The 9,715-nt window shown below is 38.8% G+C and overlaps 1 protein-coding gene across 1 annotated transcript in view; it reads left to right on the top strand.

Moving 5' to 3' along the window:
- IGF2R (insulin like growth factor 2 receptor) overlaps positions 1–9,715 on the top strand; it is a 57,587-nt gene that overhangs the window by 23,874 nt on the left and 23,998 nt on the right. Inside the window, exons 16-25 of the mRNA XM_017739421.1 lie at positions 555–686; positions 1,083–1,230; positions 2,633–2,810; positions 3,389–3,504; positions 3,901–4,063; positions 4,697–4,876; positions 5,894–5,995; positions 6,837–6,938; positions 7,609–7,783; positions 9,081–9,248. Of these exons, the coding sequence (XP_017594910.1) occupies positions 555–686; positions 1,083–1,230; positions 2,633–2,810; positions 3,389–3,504; positions 3,901–4,063; positions 4,697–4,876; positions 5,894–5,995; positions 6,837–6,938; positions 7,609–7,783; positions 9,081–9,248 (1,464 nt within the window). The remainder of the gene's footprint in view (positions 1–554; positions 687–1,082; positions 1,231–2,632; positions 2,811–3,388; positions 3,505–3,900; positions 4,064–4,696; positions 4,877–5,893; positions 5,996–6,836; positions 6,939–7,608; positions 7,784–9,080; positions 9,249–9,715) is intronic.

Here is a 9,715-nt window from a genome sequence, read left to right as displayed (position 1 = left end):
GTTCTCAACTGAGATCAGATACTTTAGCCTTCTTTTCCAATAAGTATGGTTTGTACCTAAACTGCTGGCAGTTTATGAAAAGCAGAAACATTTGCAGAAGTTAATATTGTTCATGTTGATTACAATAGTCTGATAGTTAACTATCTCTCAGGGAAATAGAAAACCTGTGTTCTTCTACCTCAGCCTTAAGAAGTTGAAACTTCCAAGTGTGCTGGCTTTTAGGATCAGATTATGCATTATTTCCTAATACAGCTATTGCTTTGTTATAAACACACCAATTTAGTGTGTCAAAGTAGACATTTTTTCAAATATTGTGATAGTTCTCAGGAGCAGATTGAGCCCTCCACCTTTACTTCTGGGCTAAAATTTTATTTTGGGGAGGAGGATGCAAAGACTTAAAGTACCTCTTCTTTGAAAATGGAATCAAAATTATTTTTCATTAACAGTTATCTTGGTCTGCTTTTCTCGGGAAATTAATGTTCTTAGGTAGACTCCTAGTTCCTGTTGGCAGCCTGGCTGTCTGTATGCATAACACATTGCTCTTGTGATACCAGGTGATCTAGAAAGTGCTCCAATCTTGATGGCTGAGCGTGAGTGTTCATATGCATTTGACTGGTATACTGCTGCTGCCTGTGTCCTGTCTAAAACTGAAGGAGATGACTGTCAAGTCTCTGATCCTCAGGCAGGTATGTATTTCTGTTCAGCAAGTTGAAAGGTCATTAGGGATAGAACTTGTGCCACAACAAGTAAGTCCTTTTGATGCTCAAGAGTAAAGTGAGTTCAGCCTAATGCTATAAGCACCCACAGTTTTAAGTACGTGCATATGGAAGATCAGAACAGCATGAGCTTAATACTCCGCTAGTGAATGTAGGAAAATAGATGAAATGCACATTTTACTGAAGTAAATCTCTCTCTATAAGAAATCATGCTTTTAGTTTGTCCATTTTGTTTCTGGAACAGTAATTACATAGAAGGAGACTTACTCAGGGGGAGGTGAACTAGCCATGTGACTGACTGAATCAAAACCTGTGAGAGACATCGGAACAAAATCGAACTGATAAAGTTTATTCCTTCCTGATTAGGCTTCTCTTTTGATTTATCACCTCTGGCCAAGGCAAAAAGTTCCTATAAGGTTGACACGGTGGAGTACTTGTTTTACATAAGCGTCTGTGGCAGCCTGCCTGATGACCTGTGTCACACAAAGTCAGCAGCTTGCCAAGTAACGAAAAGGTGAGTAACTAATTCTGTTGTCTCTAAGAGATCTCTCGTTGCGTGATGTGTTGTTGTCTGTGTGCAACAATGAACAATTTGCATGTAAAGTAATTACTGGGCTACCTGTAGTAGACTCAGGTAATTTGCATATAATTTGCAGTAATTACACTGCTAGCTGTTTCAAGCCAAATGCACATACATGTAATCTTACTTACAGCTAACTTGTGGGATGGGATGTGCCCATTGCTCTCCCTTTTGTTATCCAAAGGCACTGTAAACTCTAGATTAACTACTGCAGCTGTATTAAGGCAACCTACAATCCAGAGATTGGGAGTCAGCTGTATTCCAGGAGCTGGCCTAAAGAATGTGAGCTTGCTGCCCTTGGGATGAACAGTGGCTGCCTTAGGCAGAGGTGAAGCCCAGAGTTTAGGTGTTGCACCATATGGGCTCAGGTTGTGCCAGTGGAGGTTTAGATTAGATACTAGGAAAAATTTCTTCATGGGAAGGGTTGTCAAGCATTGCAACAGGCTGCCCAAGGAAGTGGTGGAATTGCCATCCCTGGAAATGTTCAAAAATGTGTGGATATGGACTTGAGGACATGGTTTAGTGGTAAAGATTTGGTGGTGGTGCTAAGTTGATGATGATTGGACTTGGTGATTTGGGAGGTCTTTTCCAACCTTAACAATTTTATGATCTCCATTACTAAATGTGCTGCGCAGGCATGGTCCCAGTGTGTACTGCTACTCCGACAGCATCATTGCTTTTGCCTCCTACAAACTATGTCTGAGGTAGTATCTCTGCATTTCAGGTTGCAGGTCAGAGATGGGGTACAGGGCAAACACTTGCAGCTGTATATTAGCTGGCTCTATCTGAGTTACTTCCAGCCAAGGAGAGTTCACTGCAGACCCTTAAAATGTTCTTCAGGGGAAAATGGTCAAGCTAGGTCTGATAGAGTCAGTGTTAAGTCAGAGTGAAGAAACACTCCTGAACCAAAGCTGATACCTAGCAAAGAGCTGTTGTGCAGTGCTAGGTCTTCACTGCCCATATATAATTGGATGAGGCCAGTTTGACCCCAAGTTGAGGGTGTCTGCAGTTGAGGGTGTCTGCAGTTTGACTTCTGCCTTGGAGAATGAGAACTTGATGGTATTGTCACTCTTTTAGAGAAGGGAGTATTAAAGTTTTCTAGATATCTAAGCAATATGTAACTTCCTTTCCTTTTTCTGTTCATGTTTTAAGTTTCCTTTTGGCAGCATTCTTTTTATCCCAGCTCACGGAGGTCTAATCAACCTTATTTTATTATTATATCTTGCTGTGGTGTCTTGTATAAACTTACTTGTGTGGTTACTATTTGTAAGACTTCTCTTAGAGACAATTAATTTTGCATTCTGTTCACTCTCAAAACTCACTTCTTCTTTTCTAGTAAGGATCAGTCTTGGAGTCTTGGACTGCCCAGTTCCAAACTTTCATATTATGATGGCCTGATTCAGTTGACCTACAAAAATGGTACAGCATACAACAATGAGAATAAAATACAGCGATCTACCCTTATAACTTTCCTGTGTGACCGTGATGCTGGAATAGGTCAGCCTGAATATCAGGTAAGAAGCTCTGTATGAAGAAAGCAAGGGTCTCCATCCTAAAATACTGACAAGAATAACTACTAGGTCAGTACAAGCAGAGTGTTATGTGTGGAAATATCCAGTACCTATAAAGCAGACTAAAAGAAATAGTTATTTCTCTTGGTCTGTTTAACTCTTGTTGTAGCCATAAAGCTTACCTTGGCCAGTGAACACTAAGCTGTTTACCTGGATTCAGATTCTTACCTCACTCTCCTCTAGTCCCTGGGCCATGTAATTATTAGTGCTGTTGATTGTCTTTTATTTCTAGCTGGGAAAAAGCCAAACTGGCTGAGAAGTAACAAACGGTAGGACTGTGTGTCCTGTAACATAACAGAGAGCAGTTTAACAGAACCAGAGCAGATTTTTTTGGCAAGAGCATTTTTGATGACACAGGGAATGACAAGATCTATAACAGAACAGACCAACAAAAATCAGTCTGAGAAAGTATATCCCAAAACCAAGGGGAGATGGCATATATACTCCATATAATGGAGTAGCTATGAGTCGCAAAGTCATCTGTGTGGAAACCCTCTCTGACCTATTCTGCTCATTTGTAGAAAGAAGATAGCTATACCTACAACTTCAGGTGGTACACTGAACATGCTTGTCCAGAAATTCCACTGGAATGTGTTGTGACTGATCGCAACACCATGGACCAGTATGACTTGTCAAGGTAGGAAAGTGACACATGCAGTGTAACTTAGCTATTCTAGTTTGGTGTTCTGGCTGATAGTTCTGGCTGAAGTTGGTTTCCTGTGTAGACAGCACCAGAAGCTTCACCTGTTGTAACAGTCTTGACTGCAAGTGTGTTGAAATCCCTCTAGTATGTTGAATTGCCTCCTAGGATGTAAACTGACTTTTTGGGATGGTTTTGCTTATAAAAACTTACTACCTTGTCAACTGTGCTCTGTGTCCCAGGAGTATTCTTTCTTAATTGTAGCACTTAAAAATGAGGGGGAAAAGTTACTCTGGAATGCCTTCAGGTTGCTCTGTTTCTTGAGATTGAGAAGGGTAGAGAGAGTCTATGAGGAATGTGTGTTCTTAGAGTAGAACTTCTCTTTCTGCTCAGATTAGCAAAATCTGAGAAGAGAGGTGAAAACTGGTATGCCATGGATAATTCAAGACCAAGTGAGCGCAAGAAGTACTACATAAATGTCTGTCGACCCCTGATTGCTGTCCCAGGATGTGACCGGCGAGCATCTGTCTGTCAGATGGAATACAGGCTTGTTTCTGTGAGTACCCTTTACATCCCAGCTCAGAGCTGGTTTGCCACAAGTGAGATTGAAACAGACACAAGTGAGATTGAAACAGACACAAGTGAGATTAAGACACCCTTGTGAATTCTGACTCCTTGTGCAAAGGAATATTCTGTGTACCCATACCGTTGCATATCCATAGCAGAATGATAGACCTCCTGTTCACCTCTTCAGAGACCAAAGCTTTAATTTTTACAAGTGTACCAATGTCATGTTTGACAGTCATGATTTTTTGCCCTGTGTTTCAAAGGCAGACAGACTGCATCTCTTCTGTATGAGTTGCTGGAGTCTCAGAGACTGCTAGGAATACACATTTCTTTAGGAACAGGCTGTCATCCTGGATATTTTGTCCTGCTTCTAGCTTGTTTTAGAATCAGCTGTGGAAAAAATTTGTTTTAAGATTCTTTGTTGCCCCCCCCATCCTGGTTGTGGAGGTTGTCTGTTACATATGTGAAACAGAATGGGAGAGAAATGTAGAGATATCTCTATACCTTTGTTACCTTCAAAACTCTCAAGATACCTACTACAATACTCTTGTATACAGGTTATTTTCTTCTTGGTTGTATCTATTTTTTTAAATGTTGCTGACATGCTTTTCTTTATTTCTAGGCTTCTTATTCTGAAGTCACTTCTATTAGTAATCTTGGTGTTGCCAGCAAAGAACTAGTAATTGAAAGACCTGGACATGTTTCTCTAACCTATGCAAATGGCTCTGTGTGCATCAATGCTGATGGAAAGACAACTACTTATACCACCACCATCCACTTTGTCTGTTCCAGGGGCACTCTTGTAAGGACAAATGATCTTCCAGTTGTTATTTCATCATAGTAGGTTTTTCATGAAACCACATGAAGACGTGTAGTGTATAGCAGATTTGTGACAAGGCAGACTTCTTGAGGTGTTAAAACAGAGATATAAAAACAAAGCTGATTTAGATGATAGAGAAGCACATGTCTCAGTATTTTACATAAATAAGAACTAGATAAAAACTAACAGCTTTGATGGACAATACTATTTCAGACTGGTCCAATTAGCATGAAAAATACATGAGGACTTAAAACTGCAAACATTATGGACCCTCTTAAGAGGAAGAATGTTGTAAAGTGTATCTTCAGGCTTAGGTTCTGCATCCTCCTTAGATTATTAGTTCTAGAATTCTTAAATATGTAGAGTTTTCAGTGATAGAACTCCACATATTGAAGTTTAGACTGAGGGGATTGTTAGACTTAAGCTTGCTTGGTTTTGTGAATCTGCAGGTCTTACTCTCATCACCCACATGTTCTTTAGCCTAAGAGGTGTGTTGAAAAATCTGTGACATGGAGCAGTTATGAACTGCAGACATGAACTGCTTTGCTTTTGTCTGAAAACTGACATGAAGTGTATATAATTAATATTCCTGTTATCTTGGTACCTCACCTAACAGGCTTATGTTGCTTTACTTTTGCTTTTTTTTTTTTTTTTTTAAATTATGGACTATGTATTATACCCCAAAACTCTTCAAAGCTTAGACTGAGACAAGATCTAGTTACACATGTCTAGATTAAATATCGAATTTAATCTGAGTATTTGGATGTCAGATTCAGTTCTTGGCTAATGCTTGGTGACATGGTAAGTGTTTAACTAGACAAAATTTTCGATGATGACCTTCAAGGTAAATCGGGGAGAGGGAATTTGGGTGAGAATTGTATGCCTTTGTAGTGAAGTCTTTTAGAAGAACCTGACAGTTTCTTGCAAGGTGGAATCTCAAACATGAGAAAGTGATAGCTATTACACTTACTCTGGTCTTCCTCTGCAATCTGTTTCCAGAGTAGCAGCCCACGGTTTATAGCTATTCTGGATTGTGTGGCCACTTTCTTATGGGAAACTGAGGCTGCTTGCCCAGTCAAAGAAACAAAAGATGATTCTCAGGTGAGAAAGGAGAATGTAAATTGTATTTGTAGTCCCAATGTACTATTTTTTTTTTCTAGCACTCTTGGTTGCTGTGTTTAAATGGCTCTTGAAGATAACTAACTAAAGTGAAATCTTAAGTTGATCATGATGGAGTCATGTGATATCTTATTGCTTTATTTTTGAAGTGTTTCTGAAATGTCTAATTTCTGACCAAAGTATTCAGGTGATTTCTCTTGAGAACAGTTTACTTGCTCTTGTAATTGAATGTTTCATTCCCTTGCTACGTTGCTTGTAAAACTGAGTTTATATGTAAGGATATGTATTGTCCTTGTTTTGTGCAGATCATCAAATGAGACTTTTCTTTTTTCACACTAAACCCTCAGATTAGCTCGGTTGGAGCACGGTGCTAATAACACCAAGGTTGAGGGTTTGATCCCTGTTTGATCCCCATACGAGCCATACATTAAAGAGTTGGACTTAGTGATCCTTGAGGGTCCCTTCCAGTGCAAAATATTCTGTGAAATCTACTCAGTTGCTTCTACTTTACAGGTCTCAACACATAAGTGTGAAGACAGCCCTCAGTTAAAATTTCCTTGCTCTTACTAATATATGATGGATGCCATCTGTTAAATTCCACTTTGATATGTTGGTGTGGCTGATGTCAGTGAACAAAAATAATTGAATAAATGTACAAAAGAATTGAATGAAGCTACTGCCAGAGCTGTATTCTGGTGTTCTGGTATGCAGGCTAGGAATATGTCTAAATCACTACTTTGGTTCTTGAAACAAGTTAGAGGTAAAACCTAAACAGAAGAAATGCAGAAGGAGAAAGTAATTCTGTTGTAATTTTTTTTTCCAGTCCTGCTCTGTGCGAGATCCAAACACTGGCTTTCTGTTCAACCTGCAGCCATTGGCTTCTGATGAGGGCTATTCGGCTACTGGTAATGGGAAGAATTTCTCGGTAAGGATTTCGACTGTGCAGTCTGTTGTTTATGAGCGCTGTTGTTGCATTTTTTTGTCTTGCTTAATGATCTAGTGGAGCTTTCACTCAGTCCTCTTAGGAAATATGAGTTGGCAGGAAAGCACTGTGATTGAGAGAAGGAATGAAAGATAACTTCATTCATCTGAGATGGTCTTAAAAGCGTTAAACTTCTGGTTCTTGGTGAACATAAGGTTGCCACACTTTTGAGGCTACCTTTCTGAGATGATTTTCCCCTTATGGATTCTGTTGTGTACTACCAATTTACCTGCTGATTCTGAAGAAATCGACAGGGAAAGCCTAGAAAGGGATTAATCTGTCCATATCAGTGTTTTTAATGTAATCTGCATGTGTCAGTAGTCCTAGGCTGTCACAGATAAAACTGTAGTGGTATCTTAGGCCAAGAATGAACTTGCTGAACCACACCCTGTACTTCTAGTGGGGAGAATTTGTGGACCCTGTAATCTGAAGATTGAGGATACTGTTACTGTATTATAGTTGAAATGTCTGTCGTTTCCAGACTGTAAGACAACCATGTTGTTTGAAATAGTTCTTGGCAAGGGAGTTTTACTGATGTAGAAATGGCTACGTGGACCTTGTTTTTCTGATGCAGTTAATATTCTGTATATCTACATGTTTTCAAACCTTCTAGCTAAACATTTGTGGACACTTGCCATATTGTGGTAAAATCAATGGCAAAACAGCTGCTGGGTGTGAAAGAGAAAATCTGACACCTGTGAGGCGGGTGGAATTGGACAAAACCCTCTCTCTATCCAGTGAAGGGTTTCTCACTCTTACCTACAGAGGTCCTCTTCATGTGGAATCAGGTGAGTTCCGGAAATACACAGTGGAAATGGATGCTTGTATTGTAAAAACTTGGTGTGACTGGTCTTCATTCTTTCTTTTGTTCATGTACTGAAGTCTGTTTGGCTTGGTATTAATTACTTAAACAAACTGGCTCATATGGAAATTTCAGGAAGAAAAAAAGCTACACAGAATGGTAAAGGCTCAGTTTTCAGTAATACATGTGCATTTCAAAACTCTAGGAAAGTGACTCAATACAGTATAGGGCTTTTTCCTTAGCAGATGAAAAATAGTGGTCCTTGCATAGAGAAATGGATAGTCAAATAAAATTAACTCTGGCTCTTTTTCTAAGTGAAGTAATAGCTTTTATCTTCAGTTTCATGGATAGTGCTCTCTAAAGTTGTTTCATATCTGAAAGGTCAGTTTTCAGTAAGCTTATACTCTCCTGTATGGAATTTTTTGAATTAGTGCTCTAATACTTCATGTACACCTACTTCATTAATTTAAGTCTCTTTTGCAGATAAAATGAATGAAAAATGTGTATCTAGTTTTTTGATACTACATGTTCTCCAATTATACTGAAACTGAGCTTCATAGAAAGGAATATGACATTTTAGCAATAAAAGACTTTGGGAAAACTGGGTTTTGAATTCAGGACCCTCAGATGCTTCTGTGTGCTTGTCCTCTGTACAAATTGCTGGGGTGATATCTCTTATTTTCTCAGTTGTGACATTTTTGTACATAATATGTAGCAATGATTGAGCTCTTACGTATTTTGCTTTGAGAGGTTCTACAGTTTTTATAACACTACTAAGCATTTTGATGACACATAATACTCCCTTACATAATTCTGTCACTTCTTGAGAACTAAACAGAGCTTAAAATATAGTGCTTTGATAGGATCAGTATTATTTGTTCTGCAGTCATTACACTGAACTTCTTACAAACAAACAAAACCCCCAAACCCAGAACTTCGTGTGATGTAATTTAAAAGCAGTAATTTAAAGCTTTTGTGTTTCTTCATATATGTCAAAGAACATAGGGAACACAGGTCAGTGAAGGTAATTATGTTCTTGAAATGTGTCAAGGCATTTTGGTCTCTTATTTGTAGAGGTAGTTGGGGCTCCTAGGCAATTTTTCATAGCTTTCTAAAGAATGTTTGCATATTTATAGCTAAGGTCCATAAGGAGTAAAGTAGTATTATCCTTGAAGCAGTTAGTAATAAGAAACTGTTAGAAAATTGTGATGTCATGTATTAGTTCGAACTTAAATTCAGATGTTCCGAACAGAACTATCAGCAGATAAATGTTTGTTTTACAGGAACATCAGACATGTTCAGAGTGACTTTCATTTGTAATGATTCATATCCTGGAGAGCTTAAGTTTGTGCGTGAGGAGATAAACACAGTGCTGGATGTCCATGATACTTTTTTTGAGTTTCACACAGCTCTTGCTTGTGCTCCTGCTCCTGTAGATTGTCAGGTTACAGGTAAGTACCTGGAATTTGAGTGGGCTCTGTCCTGTGTTGGAAGGACTAACTGACCAGCAAACTTCTGGTCAGTGGAGGGCTTTAAGAATACCTATTGTGAAGACATTTGTAAGACTTAAAATCTTTATAGAAGTTGTAGGGTAGGAGAGGAGGCAAATTGAAGCAGGTTTAACTTACACAAACAGGGAAAGAAGCTAATTTAAAATGTTGTGGTATACACAAGAAAGCTGATAATTACTTTGAAAACTAAATAATCCTTATTGTGACTGATGCTGCTTCAGCCCAACTCTGAAGCAAATGAGTTAATTTAGTATTGACATCTGTAAAAATGCGCCTGTGAATTGTGGAGAAGTTACATTTGGGAAGTAACTGTCAGGGGAACTATGATCTGCATTTGGCATAGTGATGTTCTGGTGGCAACAGTACATTCTCATAATATGTATCTAATGGGATTCTGAAAATTATTT

The sequence above is a fragment of the Corvus brachyrhynchos genome, unplaced genomic scaffold, assembly GCF_000691975.1.
Source record: "Corvus brachyrhynchos isolate BGI_N302 unplaced genomic scaffold, ASM69197v1 scaffold14, whole genome shotgun sequence".
Classification (NCBI taxonomy): domain Eukaryota; kingdom Metazoa; phylum Chordata; class Aves; order Passeriformes; family Corvidae; genus Corvus; species Corvus brachyrhynchos.
The sequence above is the reverse complement of the archived record's forward strand: the minus strand, read 5'-3'. Positions and strand labels throughout refer to the sequence as shown.